Source organism: Rhinichthys klamathensis, unplaced genomic scaffold (assembly GCF_029890125.1).
Source record: "Rhinichthys klamathensis goyatoka isolate OS25496 unplaced genomic scaffold, OSU_Roscu_1.1 h1tg000170l_1, whole genome shotgun sequence".
In the NCBI taxonomy this organism is placed as follows: Eukaryota; Metazoa; Chordata; class Actinopteri; order Cypriniformes; family Leuciscidae; genus Rhinichthys; species Rhinichthys klamathensis.
Window position 1 is genome coordinate 3,001,123 of NW_026606701.1, and position 21,036 is coordinate 3,022,158.

General features: G+C 37.8%; 3 protein-coding genes across 3 annotated transcripts; all 3 read left to right on the forward strand.

The window, feature by feature from the left end:
• The first annotated feature begins 550 nt into the window (after positions 1–550).
• ahsa1a (AHA1, activator of heat shock protein ATPase homolog 1a) lies at positions 551–4,213 on the forward strand. The gene is made up of 9 exons (XM_056259789.1): positions 551–970; positions 2,007–2,197; positions 2,279–2,361; positions 2,467–2,584; positions 2,656–2,747; positions 3,220–3,345; positions 3,476–3,577; positions 3,652–3,703; positions 3,985–4,213. Exons 1-9 carry the CDS (start codon positions 891–893, stop codon positions 4,155–4,157), a joined length of 1,017 nt encoding a protein of 338 aa, XP_056115764.1. The 5' UTR covers positions 551–890; the 3' UTR covers positions 4,158–4,213.
• A 937-nt stretch (positions 4,214–5,150) lies between these two features.
• sel1l (SEL1L adaptor subunit of ERAD E3 ubiquitin ligase) lies at positions 5,151–17,193 on the forward strand. Its single transcript, XM_056259968.1, has 21 exons — positions 5,151–5,766; positions 5,987–6,022; positions 6,175–6,339; positions 6,697–6,864; positions 7,167–7,272; positions 8,592–8,754; positions 8,972–9,025; positions 9,113–9,172; positions 9,495–9,576; positions 9,985–10,139; positions 11,142–11,198; positions 11,307–11,375; positions 11,513–11,590; positions 11,683–11,745; positions 12,689–12,776; positions 13,489–13,637; positions 13,724–13,889; positions 14,744–14,818; positions 15,335–15,507; positions 16,060–16,188; positions 16,278–17,193. Exons 1-21 carry the CDS (start codon positions 5,694–5,696, stop codon positions 16,482–16,484), a joined length of 2,316 nt encoding a protein of 771 aa, XP_056115943.1. The 5' UTR covers positions 5,151–5,693; the 3' UTR covers positions 16,485–17,193.
• A 186-nt stretch (positions 17,194–17,379) lies between these two features.
• si:dkey-177p2.18 (phospholipase B1, membrane-associated) lies at positions 17,380–21,003 on the forward strand. Its single transcript, XM_056259969.1, has 9 exons — positions 17,380–18,474; positions 18,697–18,761; positions 18,988–19,078; positions 19,335–19,393; positions 19,937–20,004; positions 20,164–20,207; positions 20,303–20,423; positions 20,592–20,643; positions 20,772–21,003. Exons 1-9 carry the CDS (start codon positions 18,417–18,419, stop codon positions 20,991–20,993), a joined length of 780 nt encoding a protein of 259 aa, XP_056115944.1. The 5' UTR covers positions 17,380–18,416; the 3' UTR covers positions 20,994–21,003.
• The last annotated feature ends 33 nt before the right edge of the window (positions 21,004–21,036 follow it).

The window sequence follows — 21,036 nt, forward strand, 5'->3', positions numbered from 1 at the left end:
TTGAGCTGATGACATACAATAATTAAAGAATAATGTAGCCTAATTATATTTATGTGCTTTAATATTTGTACAGTCCATTTTCGCTGATATATCAGTGTTATTTGCTTTTGAACATTTTTTATTATCATTTTATTCGGAATATAGACCCAAAAGTAACACAATCCCTTTAAAAACGCGAAAAAGAGAAAACCGCACGGTCCCTAAGTTGAGCGTCAATAAGAAGCCAGCAAACGCGGAAGTTCGCGTCATTTAAGGTGGAACGGATAGCGTCAATAAGAAGGTGCGAATAAGAAGCTGGATTCAGCCTCGTCAATACACTACAGATAGACATTCAGTAGGCTACAGTTAACTAGGTGCATGGGGTTGTCTGAATTTCAGTCCGGTTGAGAGATGATATTTGGGAGGGTGAGATTTATTAGAGGGTTGCACTGAGGTGATGAGGATCAATTCTCAGCCAGGAAGGTCTACACTCCTCAGCTTTCTCGTTTCTCGTTTCTCGGGGAAGCTTCTCGTCTTCACCCAGTTCCGGTTCTGGTACTTTCTAAGGGGCTTAATAAAGGTCTTGGGGGACAGCTGACGACTAGTTAAGCGGGCAACTGACCTCTCGACTACTCCTTACATACATCTTTATCTTTTGCTCCGTGACTCTTTAAGATTTCCCTCTATTAACAGTTTTGTTTTGTGCACTTTAAATAGGCCTACTCGTTCCGTCGTTCACTGTTCCTAAAAATTCTCATGAATATTTATACGCAAGTTCATCGACGCAGCAAATCAGCTGAGCTGCAGCTGCATACGTTTATGCACGAATTTACATATGTCAATCTGAGCTTCTAACCGCATCCGCAGTTTATCGGAACATCTCAGTTCTATTAAATCACCTAAATTCTGTCATGGCCAAATGGGGAGAGGGGGACCCGCGCTGGATTGTGGAAGAAAGATCAGATGCGACAAATGTCAATAACTGGCACTGGTAAGTAGCACGTGCATGTCCTCCAGTTGGGAAAACGAGGTGAAAGTTTTGTAGCTCTTTGCAATACAGTATTGTTAAGGGCATGCCTCTAATGCTGTAGGACTGTTATGAAGTGTCTCTTAATAAATTAAATTATATTTCTCATCATTTTTTTAAATCTAGATTTTAAGTTAATATGCATAAATGTATAGGGAAAATGGGTTCTGTTATTGATCACAGATTTTGAGCTTTTTGATCACTTCCCACGTTCACATGCTCAACTATTCAATCTCAATGTGAGGACAGAAACAGCCTATATAAAAATAGATGATTTAGACGGTTTAAAATTGAATATTGCATGTCACATCGCAGGGAACGGCTGAAACTGTTTGATACTTAATATCTACTGCCTACATCTGATTTCTAATAGATTCTCAGAGCCCTTAGGTTAGTTTTTCCAGTGTTTGCAGAAGCCTCTGGAATGTCCTGTAGTTGAATGTGAGGGGCTGGCACAAGCTATTTTTGGAAGTATGAATGCGAGACAGAATTAGACTCAGGGTGCTCTGATGAAAAGCAAACAGAGTAAGATTTTTGAACTGTCCCACTTGAAATGTCTTACTTTGTTATGTATGTATGTATCAAAATATAGTCAAATCTATAGCCTAAACTATAAAGTATTCACCCGCCCGCAGATTGAAGTTCTTTAGGAATGACGTAAAGACTCCCTTGTGGTTTTTCTTTTTTTGAGGCTCAGTTTAGTTATAAATCCCACAGGAGGCAATCGTAACAATAAAAACACTTATTTTATTGGTTCCAATACAACGCAAACAACACATATAACACATGTGTATGTGTGTGTGTGCCAATGTATGCCACATACAGTATGCCATTGTAAAGATTCTTAAAGAGACAGTCTAATTGGTCAGTCTGATTTATTCCCCAAATTTGGAGAAACTGTAATTAATGGTTGCAGTTCTCGTTTGAAACATGAATCATATGCAACTTCTATAAAATAAATTATATTTATAATTATTTGATTTTCTTAATCTTCTTACAGGACAGAGAGAGATGTCACAAGTTGGTCTCAAGATGTAATAAATAACCTCCTTCTTGGGATTCGTGTAGAGGGTGAAGAAGGCTCATGCGAAATTACAGATGTCAGCAATATAGACGGCGAGGCCTCCATCAACAACCGCAAAGGGAAACTCATCTTCTTCTATGAGTGGGTTGTTAAAGCCTCATGGACAGGTGAATGAAAGTTCAGTTTGCGTACACAACATAATAATTGGTGCGTTGGTGAATCTTCTAAATATTTTTTCTTCACTTTAGGAACAAATAAAATTGGAATCAAATATAAAGGCACTGTGGAAATACCAAATCTCTCTGATGAAAATGACATGGATGACTTAGATGTAAGTGAACCTTTCTCCCAATAAAATACTCTTTCTATACAAGAGATCATGTTTCATGGAAGAGATCATGTTTCATGGAAATCTAAATGATGTTTGTATGTACAGATCTGTGTTTCACTGTGTAAAGACCAGCCAAGCACACCGCTGACTGATCTCATGAGGAGGGAGGGAGTCAAGAAAGTCAGAATGGCACTGGGCAACTATGTCAAACATCTTAAAACAGGTGAGGGTTCTAAAACGTCATTTTGTTTTATTTTGTATAGTTAATCACATTCTTGTGACTTGTTTTTACAGAGTTCTCTCAGGGTATGATTTTACCAACAGAAAATGCACTTAACAAACAGAATCAGGAGGCAAAAGCTAAGGTCAAACTGGACAACACCCAAGTAAGTTCTCATAAACATTTCTGGTAACTTATTTTATATTTAATTTAAATAAATTTTTTGTCATTTCCTAATTTTTACTGTGTTAAGTTTGAATGATGTGTGATATGTGTCCCTTTGTTTTTCCATGTGTGTGTATGAGGACTCTACTCCAAACAAAATCTACCTTCGGGTACAAATAAAGTAACTTGAACTTGAAATTTGAGATATAGTATAGTCATCCATCCACTTTATTTTATGTCTGAAATGGTCATCTCTCACAAACTGTGCAAAGCAGCACAAAACTTATGTTGTGTGATCAGCAAGTATAACATTACAGATGTTTTTCTTTTAGTTATTGTTTCAGTTATTTAAATGTTTTTTGTGCTTATTTTCAGAATCAAGTTATATGTGTGCACTTTAACTTTTCACCTCTGTATTCAAATTGAAGATATAAATATATATATATATATTTTTTTATCTCCCAACCCCACAGATTGGGTCCTCCACTACAGGTAACTCTTCCAACACTGGAGTCAAAATTCCAACAGTGTCTTTCAGTCTGAAAGACACCTTCCTTACCTCACCAGAAGAGTTGTACAGGATTTTCCTGAACAAAGAGGTCAGAATCATTCTCCTATTGTTCTGTCAGTCTATACAAATGCAATCAAAACAATACATGTAGATGTATTCTGGTGGTCTTTTATGCATAGATGTGGAACTCACTTGCTCCTTGTCTTTTCATGGTGTAGATGGTACAGGCATTTACACATCTTTCTGCTTTTGTGGATGGGTGCTCGGGTGGCAAATTCCAAATATTGGAAGGAAATGTTCACGGACAATTTGCAGAACTGGTAAGAATAATAATTTAATAATTTTGTTGATGACAGTAATTTTCTAAATTGATTTTAAAAATCTTACCCTTTAGATTCCAGACCAGAAAATTGTCATGAGATGGAGGTTTTCAAGTTGGCCAGCTGGTATTTATTTATTTGGTTGTTTATTTATGTATTTATTTTATTATTATATTTTTATTTATATTAATCTATTTGTATTATCTTATTAATGAATTCACATACCACTTTTAATATTAGTAATAATACATTTTATTTTTCTATATTACTTGTTTTTAACGTATTAAGGAATATCTATGAAGTCTGAGGAATGTGTTGCTCATTGTGGACTGTAGCCAGTGTTCTTCACTATTGTTGGGTCTGTTTGCTTTAATCTGAGTTATGATTTATTTTTAATTCTCTTTTAGGACATGCAGCAACTGTCAGTTTAAACTTTATGAATCAAGGCAGTGAGACAGAGCTGATTCTGGAGGCCAGAGGAGTTCCCAGCAATGAGGAGGAAAGGATGAAAGAGGGCTGGCAGAGATACTACTTTGATGCCATTAAACAGACGTTTGGATATGGAGCACTACTCTGCTAAGCCAAAACTCATGTTGTGTCATGCCAGAAACTCGGGACATAATACACGTAGGCCTGGTTTCACAGACAAGGCTTAGATTAAACCAGGATTAAGCCTTATTCATTTAGGACATTTAAGTAGCTTTTATAAACACGCACTAAAAAAATCATTACGTGTGTATCTTGAGACAAAACATAGTCAGTGACATATTTTAAGATATGTCAGAGCAAGTTACTTTCAGTTAAAACTCAAACATGCAGTTTAGTGTGGGACTAGGTTTAAGTCTTATCTGTGAAACCAGGGGTTGGATTAAAGAAATCGATATCAGTGGAAGTGTGAATATGAAACACTTGTGTATATCCTGCCTGCACCAGTTAGTTGGATGCCCACAAACACCTGTGCCTTCTCAATGAAAATAGTTGCCTGAATTCTTTTTGTATTTGTTATTGCATCGCATTAGAGAGTTTGTCATGTTTGAATGTAATATCTATGTTTGAATGTTATGTCTGGGCATTCCAGATATAGATATTGAACAATTTAAAACTGAGTGTTTTATAAGTGAGATTATATTTGCCTGTGATGAAGTGAAGTCAAATTAATTGTATGATCATCATGATACCTCTTTTATATATATATATATGTGTGTGTCAGATCTTATCGGAATATCGGAAACTGTTGTAATAAAACAGGAAATAAATGTTTTAACTTATAAGAGCCTTTAAACATGCTTATCACCCGAAACATTACTTATTTAGACTATTTCATATTTGTAGACTATTTAAACTAATAATTAATATTATTTCATATTTCATATCTACCATATTGTTTACTTCACACACACGGCTGAGAGAGAGTCAGCTGTTCACAGGCGTTCCCACATCCTGAAAACTGTCGTGTACGCTTCTGCTCCATTCGCGTATCTCAGCAGCCGGAATACTCTTGTGTGTGCACAGCTGATTGGTCAACTGACTTTTGAAGCGCAACGATTGGCTATCGCCTACTGTCTCGTATTCTGATTGGTGAAACCGCCGCGGATTAGGAAATAGGTGGTCGGTCAGTGAACAGAAATATGCTGAAACACGAGAAACCCTAAAAACGGCTGAACTGTCTTGTGTTGTTGAATTTTATAGACATTGCGGTTGCCTTGGAAACATTGTTCCGGAAATCGTCCTGGAAATAATATTAAAGGTCCGCAAGCGCCACAGCAATAGTCTCTGAGGTGCTGTGTGTTTAACGTTAGCTCTGCTAGCTGTGTGTTGATAGGCTGTCACTGAGTTAGGTTAGTTACATTGAGCTGCTAGCTGCAAATGCTGTGGTTATTGTGTTAATGTTACATGTATGCGAATGGATTGTTTTGCTGTAATCCATTTGGGCTTTTGGGAGAAGTTTTGGCTTGCTGGTCAAGTTCTATAGCTAGTGGGTTATGCAGTCAGGTGCAGTTCACTGACACATTTATATAGCTAGATGGCTAGTTAGGGTAACAGATAGCTGATGTGCTGATTTAGTTATTTAAGTCAGATTTTTAGTCGTTCACTGCGTTTTGCACACTCTGGCAACATGAATCCCATTAAGAAGTCTTGTCTGGTCCTTATTGTGGCATTAGCTGTGACTTTGGATGTGACAGCTGGTGGTGAGTCAAATTCTGAAAGTATTCAATGTTCAGTAAAGTATTCAGTATTCCACTTCTTAAAGTATTCAATGCTTAGTCTATTAGAAAAAAAGTAAATGTTTATTTAGACGTTAACTAAAGTGTACAGCTAATTAACAGTTTGAATGTACTAACATGTATTGTATGTAAAGTCTAACCCTATATAAACCGTAAACTTGGCTGTTTGGTGCATTAATTGCAGAAGTAATACCAGATGAGGAAGGAGATGCGCAGGTCGGTGCACCTCAGGTAATACAGCATTAAGACATAAGATATATATATATAGATATATATACACATACACACACACGTGTTTGTGTAAACAATGCTATTTTCTTAGTGATCTTTGCATCTCATTGCATTAATGGTTTTGTCAAAATCAGAGCACAGATGATAAGGATGGCTCCAGAATTTTGTCGGGACATGCATATGTTCCTAAAGATGCCCAGCCTGACAGCAGCACAACAGACACTGGTGTGGAAAGCGAGATTGAGGCGATTGAAAAGGAAGACCTTCCAAGTCAGCCCCCTCCACCAGAGGAACATCGTAAAGAAGGTGAGTCGGAGCCAGATGGGGTCTGCAGGTGCTTCCTGGTTAATATATAGCATTCAAGTCTAAGTAGTTCGATTTTTCTGTACATTTATCATAATTTTATCCGTCTCTCTCTACTTCGTAGCCCTTATTTTACTCCCACCATGAAGGTTTTGATACTATTTGTCTCATATGTTGCTGTTGCTTAAGTTTAAGTTTCACTGCACAAAATCCTTCTTTTCTGTTCATCGCCTACAGCTTGCAGTGTCTGTTGAGAAAAGAAACTTGCTCACTCATGCATTCACCTGTGTGTGGTTGGTTTCCTGTGAAAGTGTCTGGTTATTGTGTTATTTTCTCATTGGTGTTTATCTTGTGACGTAGTTCCGGTGGTGACTGGTGGAACGGCCTCTGGAGAGCCCTGCGTCTTTCCTTTTCTTTTCCAAGGGAAAGAGTTCTCGGAGTGCACTACTGAAGGCAGAGGAGACGGGAGGCTGTGGTGTGCCACAACGTACGACTACAGCACTGATAAGAGATGGGGCTTCTGTGAAAGTGAGTGAGCTATTATTGGTAGCATACTTTAGAGTGCTTTATATTGTAAAAATGAATCATATTGTTTCATATTGTGACTCTAGTCTACATGAAATATGATACTACTTTAGTTGAAATCGAAAGAGTTCTCTTCACATTAGTAGAATGGTGTTTTTTGCTTTTTACTTCTCATACTTTTTTTGCATAATTAGCTTGGATATGAGAAGATCAATGCTAAAATATTGACTGATATAAATCAGTCATGATTTTTAGCACTTGCAGTTGTTATACCAATTGTGTGTGATGTCTATGTGTCCTCACAGCGGAGGAGCAGGCAGAGCAGAGGAGGTTGGGGGAAGAGGCTGAAGAACTGTACCAGGCCACACTTAGGGTGATCAATGGTACCAACCGGAGGAGCCAGAAGAAAGAGTGAGTGCTGTGCCATGTCTATTTCTTATTGCTTGCAGTGCTCATGCAAAAGTTTTCCTGTTATTTTTAGGTCTTCAAGCTACACTTTCTGAAAAAAATGTGCAAGAAACTGTACTACAAGATTGTAGCTTGTACAGTATCTGCAAAGATTCACTTTTGTACCTTACCTACCCCTAAAGGGTGCATATTTGTACCTTCATGCACAGTTTTTTTTTCCTGACAGTGTAGGATAGTTTTGGTTTCTCTGTTAGTGTAAAAATATCAAATGTATTTGAATTACACTACTGTTCAAATGTTTAGGGTCAATAAGAGATTTCTTTTTTTATTATAAAGAAAAAATATTATTCTAAATTCTTTATCTAGCAAGGATGCATTAAATAGATCAAAAGTGACAGTAAAGACATTTATAATGTTTAAAAAAAAAGTTTTCTATTTAAAATAAATTATGTTCTTACGAACTTTCTATTCATCAAAGAATCCTGAAAAAAAATGTATCATGGTTTCACAAAAATTTTACCCGCTGAAAAACTGTTTCCTATGGTGACTGAGAGAGCTTCATGCGCTGCAACTGCAGAAAACACATGCAAATAGAAAAAACACCTGCAAATTAAGAAAACATCTTCATCAGTTTGACAACTCATGTGCAAATACTCACAATACAACCAAATACAGAAACGCTCTCCAAATACTCACAACGCACATATGATCAAGATCAACTCACCTATCAGGTCATTGACAACACCTCTGACGAGTAGACTGAGCAATAAAGCATGTCCTAGCCAGGTTCGTCACTTCTTGGGGTCCCCTTGAAACATTTCCGTGCTATTTGCAGCATGTTTCTTTATTTGGTTGCTTTGTGAGGATTTGCAGCACATGAGTTGTCAAACTGATGAAGATGTTATTGTTTTCTTAATTTGCTGGTGTTTTTTCTATTTGCATGTGTTTTCTTCAGTTGCAGAGCGTTGAGCTCTCTCGGCCACCGTAGTTTTCAATGTTGATAATAATAACAAATGTTTCTCGAAGCACCAAATCAGTGTATTAGAAAGATTTCTGATAGATCATGTGACACTGAAGACTGGAGTAATGGCTGTTGAAAATTCAGCTTTGCCATCATTGGATTAAATACAAATTTATCAATAATTTACAATAAAATACTATTTTTAAATTGTAATATTTCACAATATTACTGTTTGTACTGTATTGATCATCAAGTAAACGTAGTTATGGTGACGTCTTTAGAAAATGCTAAAAATAATTGTACTGACCCCAGACTTTTGAACGCAAGTATATTCATAATTCTATTCATTTCTGTATTACAGGTTGTATGAAAAACTCCTGAAAGTTGCAGAGATGGGTCATGCTAAGGCTATGGAGAAGGTGGCATATGCCATGCTTTTTGGAGACTACTTACCTCAGGACGTTCCTCAGGCGAAGGAGATCTTTGAGAAACTGGCACTGGAGGGCTCCCCTAAAGCTCAGACTGTAATAGCAACTGTTTTTATTTTTATTTACTGTTTAATGTTAATACTGATGCCTTTTTGTCCTGTGACTCATTTAAAGCTGTTTGTTAAGAATAGCAGCTGTGTGCTTGGTTATTTTATCAATGGTGTTATTGCATCTGCATCAGGAAAACTTTATTCCTTTTTTATCTATTATGTTTTTTTTACATTGATGTCCCATCCAATTTGTGTTCACACAGGCACTCGGTTTCCTATATGCTGCAGGATTAGGAGTGAACTCTAGTCAAGCAAAGGTATCCTCTAATGACATTTATCAAGCACTACATGCTTACTTTAAATGTGAATGTTTACTGAAAATACTGTATTTAACCTAATTGCAGGCATTGGTGTACTACACCTTTGGAGCTTTGGGTGGAAACCTAGTTGCACATATGATTCTGGTAAGAAGAATGATTTTCTGTCCTATATTTTAAACAAGGAACGATCTTATTTCAGCCAGGAAACAAGACTTGGATTACTTGCTTATCTTATGTATCAAGTCTTATTTGACTTCGCTTACATCTAACTGAGTGTCTAGACAAGCCTTCGTAACTACTGAAATTCTGACCGACACATTGGCTCAGTTACATGAAGCAAAGTTGAAACCTCAGACCATGGCATTTATCCATGACTACTTTCTCAATGCATTGGTATTGCATAGGCTTGTGTTTGTCCTGCAGTTCATGGCTGTGCTGTCTGATAATTGTCATGCTTTCTTTTCAGGGCTACAGATATTGGGGAGGTGTTGGGGTTCCTCAGAGCTGTGAATCTGCTCTCACTCACTACAGACTTGTGGCCAATCATGGTAAATTTTGTTACATTGCTGTGCTTCCTCGGATGCAATCCTTCCTCATACACATATAAATGTCTAATTTCAGCACAACATAATTTATAAGATCCCTGGTGGCCACTTGTAAGGATGATATCTTGTTACTTATTATGATCTTGGTCTCTGATTTTTTTTTTGTTCAGTCAATTAAAAAAAAAAAAAGTTTATTGACTTTCTACATAGTGACTTACTTCTCACATCATACATGTGAAATGATTGTTTTCTGAGCAGTGTGAACATAAAAAAAGACCTAGAAATGCTGTAATATGTAAAACATTTTTGGGTTCAATTTACTCATGCTGTGCTGATAGATTTTGGTTATAACACCCACCATTAATCACTAGTACCACTTAGTTATCCTCACTGTGTGTCTGTCTGTGTTAGTGGCCAGCGATGTGTCCCTGACAGGGGGCAGTGCAGTACAGCGGATCAGGCTCTTGGATGAAGTGGAAAATCCGGGTTCTAGCAGTGGAATGCTAGAGGAGGATTTAATCCAGTACTACCAGTTCTTGGCTGAGAAAGGAGATGTGCAGGCACAGGTATAGTAAAACCATGTTGTTTTGTCTGTGGCATTATTGAAATCGAGAATAGACTGTCACTTATAGTCACTTAGGGTGCTTTCACACCTGCCTCATTTAGTTCAGTTGAATCGCACTAGAGTTCGTTTTCCCCCTTGGTGCGGTTCGTTTGGGCAGGTGTGAATGCAGCAATTGCACTCGGGTGCGCACCAAAAGCGGACCAAACAAGCGTAACGAGACCTCCTCGCATTTTTGGACTAAACCAGCTGCCGTAGTCAAACAAAATTATTATCAATGGATGTCTGCCGGATTTTCCTCCTCTTTGTTTACTTCCAGGAGTTGGAATTTTCCCGCACGTTAATTCTGACCAATCGAAGTGCAGTTCTGGAAATATGTTCAAGACACATCTGGCCAACGAGTGATGTGGATGTTGTCACGTGACTACATTTTGGTTCGTTTCATCAACTCATCAACTGATTCGGACCAGAGCAATCAGTGTGGTGTGAAAAGGAACCAAAACGCCTGAAAATGATACAAAGTATAATTTTTCGCCCTTAGTCCGGACCAAATGAACCGAACTACAGATGTGAAAGCAGCACCCTTACATATTTTAATGTTAACGTCTCTATGAAATGAAAATGGGCAATACTTGTATTTTTTGGAATATTGCAGTGTTTATTATAAATGTGTTATCCATGCACATCATTATTATTATTTTTTTTAATTCATGTGCCCTCATAATCTTTAATCAAAATAACTTCCTCTTCTCTAATGACATGTTTACTGGAGTGAGGGCGGGACAGCAATAGCAAACCACAACAATCCAATCAATTCCCAATGGAAAAAATCATGTCCAGCAGTCCTAATTTTTTTTCTTCTCTCATTCGCGAAGCCATTTCAGGCGATATACGTCACAATAGGGAAAAAATTACAATCACAACTTCTGTTTCATGTCAACTTCAATTGTATTTTGATCTACCTGTATTTTTGATGTTAACTGTCACATCTGCATTTTTTGTCTAGGTGGGTCTGGGCCAGTTACATTTACATGGAGGACGAGGTGTAGAACAGAATCATCAGGTAATTTCTGTTCAGGCGTATTTTGTATTCAGGCTCTGCCATTTTAATAATTTAACTAAATGATATGAAATAATGATTTCATACTTTCTTTTTGTCATTAATTTTCAGCGAGCATATGAGTACTTTAACCAGGCAGCAAATGCAGGGAATACACATGCAATGGCATTCCTTGGAAAGGTATTGACATGAGTGTTTTTTATTTATTTAAATTTGTATTTGACTGTAAATTTATGTCATTCTTGTCCTGTGTCGCTTAATCTTTCAACCTCCTTGTGTCCATCTTTTTTTCCCTCATTCTTATTCTATTGTCTCAGATGTACTCTGAAGGCAGCGAGTACGTGCCTCAGAACAATGAGACGGCCCTGCAATATTTCAAAAAGGCTGCAGACTTGGTGAGAATCATCTTTTCCCCCTGTCAAAATTCAGAAACACTTTATTTTCAAATGTTCTCCTCTAATCCTTTATTTTTGTTTTCATCTTTTAGGGTAATCCAGTTGGCCAGAGTGGTCTTGGTATGGCTTATCTGTATGGAAGAGGCGTTCCTGTGGTGAGTTTCCTGGATGAGCTGAACTAAACACTATATGATCATTAAAGGAGAACTCCGGCGCAAAATGAACCTTTGGTCTAATTACACATTGTTACCTAGTCAACCGTTATCTGAGATTTGTTTTCATGATTATCGAATGTAAATAGTTTTATCTCTAAAAACAGTTTAGCCTATAAAGCTAGTATAACGCTAGTATATTGGGCATAGATCAATGACAAATAAAAATCGCTTGTTAATACCACTAACAAGGCTCAAAATAGCCCCACACTAACACGGTAGCATAATGAGGGTCCCTACCTTCAAACCGAAGCATTGAGAACTTTGTCAGTGTCCAGACAGTTTAATAAGAAGATATTTAATACATACAGTCAACTTCGCGTATACAGGCAGGAGCCATCTTTGAAATACAGTCTCTACCAGTCAATCTACGAACGCCGATCCAAGTGCGCTGGTGAGATGTGAACGAGCTATAAGTTGTGATAAGGTGAGCGCGAACAGCAGGCTTGGATCGGCGTTCGTAGATCGACTGCTAAAGACTGTATTTCAAAGATGGCTCCTGCCTGTATACGCGAAGTTGACTGTATGTATTAAATATCTTCTTATTAAACTGTCTGGACACTGACAAAGTTCTCAATGCTTCGGTTTGAAGGTAGGGACCCTCATTATGCTACCGTGCTAGTGTGGGGCTATTTTGAGCCTTGTTAGTGGTATTAACAAGCGATTTTTATTTGTCATTACACTATGCCCAATATACTAGCGTTATACTAGCTTTATAGGCTAAACTGTTTTTAGAGATAAAACTATTTACATTCGATAATCATGAAAACAAATCTCAGATAACGGTTGACTAGGTAACAATGTGTAATTAGACCAAAGGTTCATTTTGCGCCGGAGTTCTCCTTTAAATGACCTTTTCAGTTATTGTTTCTTCTCGTTCCTGCAGAACTATGACCTGGCACTGAAGTATTTTCAGAAAGCTGCAGAGCAGGGCTGGGTGGATGGACAGCTACAGCTGGGAACCATGTACTACAGTAAGTGTGTGCTGGAGAGGGAGATTATGTGCAAATTATGTGATTGTGGTTTTTTTCCTCACTTCTGTTTCTTTACCTTTTCTGCTTTCACTGCAAGAGGAAAAATAAGCAGTCATTTATTATAAACGGGGGAACAAATTTACTGAGCCAGTAAAGGCCATGAAATATATGAATAAATATTCATGAATGTTACATTTTATATCATGTAAATATTGTGATTAATTTAATAATCTCTTGATCTACGAAAATAAGTTTGCATATTCCTGTGCATATTCCTAGCAGGCAGGCTCAGAATACAGAACAGGGAAGTATCTTTTATAAATGTCTTCTAGAGGGTATCAAATACATTTCATCAGACATTCCAAAATTCTGAGAATATAACAACAACAACAACTATTACTGTCATTAATTATTTAATGGAAATTAAATTAAAAAATACATTTTAGGTTTTTTTTCCCCCTCTACCTATCTTTCTAGCTCACTGTTTCATTACTTCAATTGCGATTTATCTTATTTTTGTCTTAAATCACAGCAGACTCTTTTGGCTTGGTTACCTAGGTGATTGTTGCCATGCCAAACTCCCACCTGCATTCTGCTTTGACATGATCTTGACAAACATTGAGGACTGAGGAGTGTCTTAGTCATTTCAGCTGGTGGGTGTTTGAGAGTATGAAAAGTGCCTTTTATGACTCTCTCATTCTTCATATTTTAGATGGCATCGGGGTAAAGCGTGATTATAAGCAGGCACTTAAATTCTTTAACCTGGCATCTCAAGCGGGTCACATCCTAGCCTTCTATAATCTAGCCCAGATGCATGCCACGGGGACTGGGGTCATGCGCTCCTGCCACACTGCAGTGGAGGTGAGGCATTATTATTTCATGATGCATAGCCATGTGTCAAAAAGCTTTTCTGATAGTGTTTAATGTATGTGTATTTGTGAGAGCAGCTCTTCAAGAATGTGTGTGAGCGCGGCCGCTGGTCTGAGAGACTCATGGCGGCATACGGAAGCTTTAAGGAGGGAGATCCAGACTCTGCTCTAGTACAGTATCTACTGCTAGCCGAACAAGGCTACGAGGTTGCTCAGAGCAATGTGGCCTTCATCCTCGATCAAAGTGAGTATGGGCTCTACCACCAGAGGGCGTCAGACCCCCAACATCTACATGCATGTTAATGGTGGTGTCTAGTTAAAAGCTGGTCTGAGAAAGCAAACCTGGACCTTTCTAACCCTTTAAATCCTTAAATCTTAAAGCCAGCCAGCATCTGCCTTGTAATTGTAATTTTGTTTTTAAACCATATCTTTATTGCAAAAATATTAAATATAACAAAGTCTAAAAAAAAAACCTCAATTTACATAAACTGTAACTACTGCCCGTAATCGGAATTTTTGTAATAAAGAACAGGATGAAAATGATTAAAATCTTAATTTTTATTAGGCCTGGAAAAGTCAAAGATATATACCCTATATATTCTATATTTTATAGAAAATATTATTTTCTAAAGGGAATGTAATTATTATTATTATTATTTTATTTTCTGCTCTAAAATATTAATTGGATTGACTTTGGTAGATAATTTACAAAGTTCTTAAAAACTAACATATAGCTGATTATTAAGTATAATTATTTAAATATATTAATTAAAAAATGCAATGAAAAATTGGCCTGGAAATCTTTATATGATGATAAAAAAAAAATAAAAAAAAAACATCATTATTAGTAATCAAGAATGACTGGAAAACAATGTATGCAAATTCTTGTCAAAATATGTGGGAATGCACAAAGAAGGTCACAGAATCTTCCGTGATGGTAAAGCAGCTGCGCAGAGCCTGAGAGACCACTTAAAGATCCGTCAGCCTTTCCTTTCATGTTTACTGTCTCTTGGCAAATGAAAACCCAGCTAAATTAAGCTACTTCACATTAGTGAAGGTAAATCTGACTCCGTGTCTGTGTATGTGTCTTTTTTTCAGAGGGGTCACAGATCTTCAATGAGAATGAAACGTACCCACGGGCTTTGCTCCACTGGACCAGAGCAGCTGCTCAAGGTTAGACTGTTTTCTTCAACCCATACAGTCACTCTAACAAAATGCCAAAGTGCTTTGATGGCCTTACAACAACCATTATAGTGAGACAAATATAACCGCTTACTACACGGCTCTCTCAGATACTTGATCCTGATTGGTCATTTGTGTCATTATGTGTTGTCAGATATTTCAATATTTCATTGTATAATTAATCCTAAACTGTATTTGACCATTGTAGCTACTAGCAACCATTCTTCTACACTGTCGTCGTTTTGCATACTCTGCACTCTTTTTGAATAGATTTGAAGTGAAAAAATCAAATTTCAATGTTTCATGCCAATTTATGTACTTATTTGCTACACATCCACGTAACAAGCTGGATCATGTATAGTCAGACGGTCATTATCGCTAAATAAACCCCTTCAGACTGAAACAGGATTCCTCTGCTTCTGTTTTTATAATTTCATTTTAATTTCCATGAGGCTGTTGAACATCCAGGACATTTGTAACATTAGCTGTTTTATCTTTTGTTTACAGGATACACAGTGGCCAGAATCAAGCTGGGTGACTATCATTTCTATGGCTATGGCACTGATGTGGACTATGAGACTGCAGTCATTCATTATCGTCTGGCCTCTGAGCAACAGCATAGTGCACAGGCCATGTTCAATCTGGGGTATATGCATGAGAAGGGCCTCGGTATCAAACAGGTGAAATCTCCATGTATATTTACATATACAGTCGCATGTATACACTACTGTTGAAAAGTTTGGGGTTGGTAAGAATTTATGTTTTTGAAAAAAAGTCTCTTATGCTCACCAAGGCTGAATTTTATCTGATTAAAATACAGTAAGAACCATAATGTTGTGAAATATTACTATTTAAAATAGCCGTTTTGTGGTTTTACATATTTTAAAATGTACTTTATTCTTGTGATGGCAAAGCTGAATTTTCAGCAGTCTTCAGTCACTTGATTTGATGCTCATGAAACATTTCTTATTATTATCAATGTTGAAAACAGTTGTGCTATTTAATCATTTTGTGGAAACTATGATACATTTCCCCCCAGAATTTGATGAAGAGTTAAAAGAAGAGCATTGTTTGAAATAGAAATAATTTGTAATATTATAAATGTCTTTGCTGTCACTTTTATTGCATCCTTGTTGAATAGAAGTATTCATTTCTCTCTAAAGACCCCAAACATTTGAACTGTAGTGCTTACAATAAGAGGTGCACTAATGTTTTTGATTGTTCCTCCACAGGACATTCATCTGGCTAAACGTTTCTATGACATGGCTGCAGAGGCCAGTCCCGATGCCCAAGTTCCTGTGTTCCTGGCCCTGTGCAAGCTGGGCCTCATTTATGCACTACAGTACCTGCAGGATCTCAATGTAAGTCGCATCTTTCAGTGAGGATCCACCTTAAATCTGACATGTCTCAAGTCAAGGAATAACCAATAACTTGCATCTTTTTTCTTCAGCTGAAGGAGCTTCTATCTCAGGTGGATCTTGACCAGTTACTGGGTCCAGAGTGGGATCTCTACCTCATGACTGTCATTGCTCTGCTCTTGGGCACAGTGATCGCATATCGGCAGAGACAGCACCAAGCCATACCCAGAGCCCCTGCAGCACCCCCTAGACCTCCAGGCCAGCCGGAGCAGCCTGCCGAAGAGCCTGAGGAACAATGAGAGAGCAGGGATCAGGGTGGAGGTGACCGAACGGGACTAGGGGTACGGGAGAACGAATTGAGGCCCATTAGCGTCTCTTTCCCCGGGACAGCCGCTGACACCTACACCCTGCTGTGGTCTTTAATCCTGTAAACCCCCAAAGAGCTTTCAGGACGCTTGTTGCCCTGTCCAGCCCCTCTCTAGTCTTTTTTACTTTGGCTTGGGGAAAAACTAGATGAACTTCTACGATATCTTAAACGTGCGCCTCAGGGTTTTGCCAGGTGAAATAATATTTGTGCAAATCAACGCTCACTATGTGGGGGGAAAAAGATAACATTGCTGAAGGAACTATGGTAGTTGTTCCTGAATTTTGCTTGCCACTGTGCTAAAAGTCAAGGATCATACCTATTTTGTGCAACCCATTCAGATTTTTTGTTCTTGTTAGTATTAAGTTTGGTACAAATTCGGATTCGGACACCATGCCTCATTGGGATGCAGAGTGCGAGATGGGCTGCGCTCTGAATTCGATATGTAAAAAGTTCATACTCTAAGCATGTGTTCCTTTTAAGTGGCTTGCTAGCAGATTTTTCTTTTCTTTTTTTCCAGAATTATTTATAATGTCAGTATTTGGACAAAAGTTGTTTTCACCAGCACATAGATGTAGATTTCACTTGATTAAAACATGAGCAGTTACAGATGAATAAACTACATGGTAAGTAATCTAAGGTTATCAGTCTGCCAAAAGGCTTTTTATTGCCATAAACGCTCACCCTGCCAAACGTTGAATCATCGAGACGGCCCTTGACCTCATTTTGTGTGTCTGTCTGTACTATATTTATGGTAAAGATTCAAGGCTGGTGTCCATTATGTTTCAGATTGTTAAACCTCTTTCTTCAGCAGTCATTCAACTGATATAAATTCCACTGCATACATGCAAAACATTTTAATTGTTAAATGGGTTGCTGTTTGCTGAAATGCTCAGTTTTGGTATTACAAGACACCTTTTTCCTTTTTTATTTTCAGATCAAGACACTGAATGCTCTCAAAGCTATTTTTGATGATTATCATATAAGGTCTTTTGCTCTGTAACATCAGCTTCCTGGAGCGGGTTAATTTGCTTCAGAATGTGGCTTTGTGTGCTGAATCTTAGTTTTAGGTTCTTTTTTCAGAGGAAAATATTTTTCCAGATAATTTAAATTGTGAGCATGTCTAGAATATTTGATCGTTTGGCGATGGAATGTGTCTGTCGTTTCAGGAAATGTAGCAATACCACAAAGTTTGGTGTAAAAAAAAAAAAAGAAAAGAAATCTGTAATGTAAGCCTACATATGTGAATAGGATGTAAAGGACTGTTTTTCATGCGAAGATGCACCAGAGCATTAGTCTGTTTTTGTGGAGTTCACGTAATTCAGCAATGGTTTGAAACTATAAAAATCATATAACAGATTCTTCTATGTAAATCAAGCCGCTCATAATACAGAGATGACAACGGATGAGTCTTAAAAAAAAAAGCAAATAATTACATTTTCAACTGGCAATGTTTCTAAATAACTAATAAAAATCAATGGGTTCACAGCGGATATCATTTCCTATCTTAATATAATTAGACCAACAAATGCTATTCAGTCCAAACAAACATCCAGTGCGCACAACAGCAACTGCCACCTTATTTATTTCTCTCTGAAAGGATTCCTGGTCCTGATCTGCATTGCGCTGTGGGTCTGTTTCTCCCAGGCCCCAGTGCCACATAATTTCCAGTAAAGCTCTCTGAGGTTGTGAATGGTCACCAGTCCCCTGGCAGTTGCATGTGCGTCTGGATCATGCTTTATGTCGGTGGGCCTGAACTTCGTCACTCAGCTCTTTTGGGTGGGGGAGATAAAGGGGCACTGATATAATGGCCCCGTTCTCTCTGCATGCACATCCATTGTGCTAACCAGCTTGGAAACGCTCCACCATGGAGTGGCTTTTCATTGCCGTGGCAACCTGCTTGCTAGCCCTCTGCCCTGTCAAAGGTAAGTACTAGAAGCATCCAGAGCTGCGAAGATAAGCTGGAGCACAGGGCCCATGCCACGATACATGTGTGAGATTGACCTGGGATTTGGTGGAGCGACATGTTTAGGTGAACCTGTGTTGAAGGCCTTTGTGCTTGTGCTGTACCAATGGAGGCCGGTCTGTATCATATTTTGACTTTTGCTAAGGCTCAAGTACTCATGGATCGTAATATTTATCTCAAGGTGACGAGTGGAGGCTGGAATATGAAGAAGGACTCAGTCACTACAGCGAGGAAGTGCTTAGAAAGGTGCGTTTGTGTATTTGTGACGGGATTTTTTGGGGCTTTATCATCTGGTTGAGGATGTTTTTCTTTCACATGAGGTCATAAATACAACTGTCCAATTAGTTTATCTTTGATAAATCATAATGTATACGTAATTTCAGTACTCCAGGTGGTCTATCTATGGGGTGGCCTGAATGTTTTGGTTGTGATGTCACAGAAACCGCCTGTTTAGCATGTTATTTTGTTACAGGAGTTTCCTGAGAAGACCAGGCCAATCGGTTTCAAACATCCACTGTTCACGTGTCCTGACATGAGCCCCTCCTCTTCTGTGCCAACCTCAGGTAGGCTGGTCTAGGGTCTTCGTTTTAGACTATTTTTCCACATTGTGACAAGATTTGCCAATGATGAATACACACTACTGATCTAAAGTCAGTACGATCAAGCTTGACTTTGCAAGCCGCCAATGCTAGTCATGCTGGAGACAAAACATTTTTGTTTATATTAACACTGATATTTATGCTGGCTCTTGTACCACAGACAAACTGCATTATATAATGTTTTGCTACCTGCTCTTCTGATTCGCTGTATCTCTTGTAGTTGAGCTGGTGAGGGCAGCAGATATTAAAGTGATCGCTGCCCTTGGGGATTCACTGACAGTGAGTGTGATTATTTACTCTTTCCTTTTTTCTGTTTAGTGGACTTTTCATTAGTTAGCTGACAACAGAATTAATTCTACATTATTTTTAATCATGATCATTCGTGGGGCAAAATGAGGTAAACAACTCAAAGGGATAGTTCACCCAAAAATGCAAATTCTGTCATCATTTACTATACCCTCATGTTATTCCAAACCTGTATGAGTTTCTTTCTTCTGTTAAACACAAAAGAAGATATTTTGAAGAATATGGGCAACCAACAGGCTTCATTGACTTCCATAGTATTTTTTTTTTCCTACTATGGAAGTCAATGGAGTCTGTTGGTTGCCCATGTTCTTCAAAATATCTAATTTTCTTTTGTGTAGCAGAAGAATTAAACTCATAAAGGTTTGGAACAACTGAGTAAGTGATGACACAATTTTCATTTTTGGTTGAACTAAGATGTACAAGTACATACATTTGTTATTGATGCAGTTACTGATAATATAAGGGTTTAACGAATAAAGCAATAATGATCTCTAATAGTTTTTGTCTCGCTTGTAGACAGCCATTGGTGCAAATGCAACCACAGTTCTTGGCATACCGATTGAATTTCGTCACGTGTCATGGAGGTAAAGGGTAGTACTACTAATATAACATGCTTTTAGAAATAAAGTGACTTTATATCCAGTATGATGATATTTCTCATACTTTGTGAAGTTCTAATAATGTGGCAAAAATATTTGCCCAGAACTTATTAATTTTTTTTTTGTAATTCCATATTTGTAAAGCATTGGTGGCTATGGATCCTTTCAAGATGTCATTACACTGGCAAGTACGTCCTTTTTGCCTCAATATCAGTCATATGAAAAGTAAAAATGGGTGAATTGAACTGAATTGAATTTGTGATCTTCTGTGCTTTTGATTTAGACATCATTCGACTCTTCAACCCCCACTTAGTGGGTCCTGCCCCAACCAAGACGGTCCATGGTACCCCAGCTCCCCTCTGCGAGACTGGATTTAACCTGGCTGTAACCGGACACAACACCTTGTAAATGCTAGTACATCCCTAGTCATTCTTCATAAATGGTTGTTAAAGAGCAAACACCTGAAAATATGCCATCAAGATATATTTTTACTTTAACTGTATTTTGCGACCTTTAATTTAGCGAATGTGGTATTGTATCAGTTGATGATATGAGTTTTGCTTTCTTCCTAGTAATCTTCCTGAACAAGTCAGACATTTGATTGATACATTGAAAACATATGAGGTGAATGCATTATTGGTTTTGAAAATGCTGTTTCCTAAACTAAATGTGTTTGTCCTCTGCTTCTGTTGCTTATTACAAATACAGATGCTGAAATCTTGGCATTATTGTGATTCCATCTTTTGCTGCAGGATATTGACTTTGATGAAGACTGGAAACTGTTGACCATTCTAATTGGGATGAATGACATCTGTGATTACTGCAAAGACAAGGCATTGCTTACAAAGCTGTTTCTTTGGCAAACTACAGACAGAAGATTCTTCTACAGTATTGACAGATTTTGTTCAAAATGTCAAAGCGGGAACTATAGGAGGTTTAAAACAAATGTTGTTATATTGATTGTGAACACATAGACGCTTGTAGAGATGATCATCAACATGAGTAATATCGCCTTGA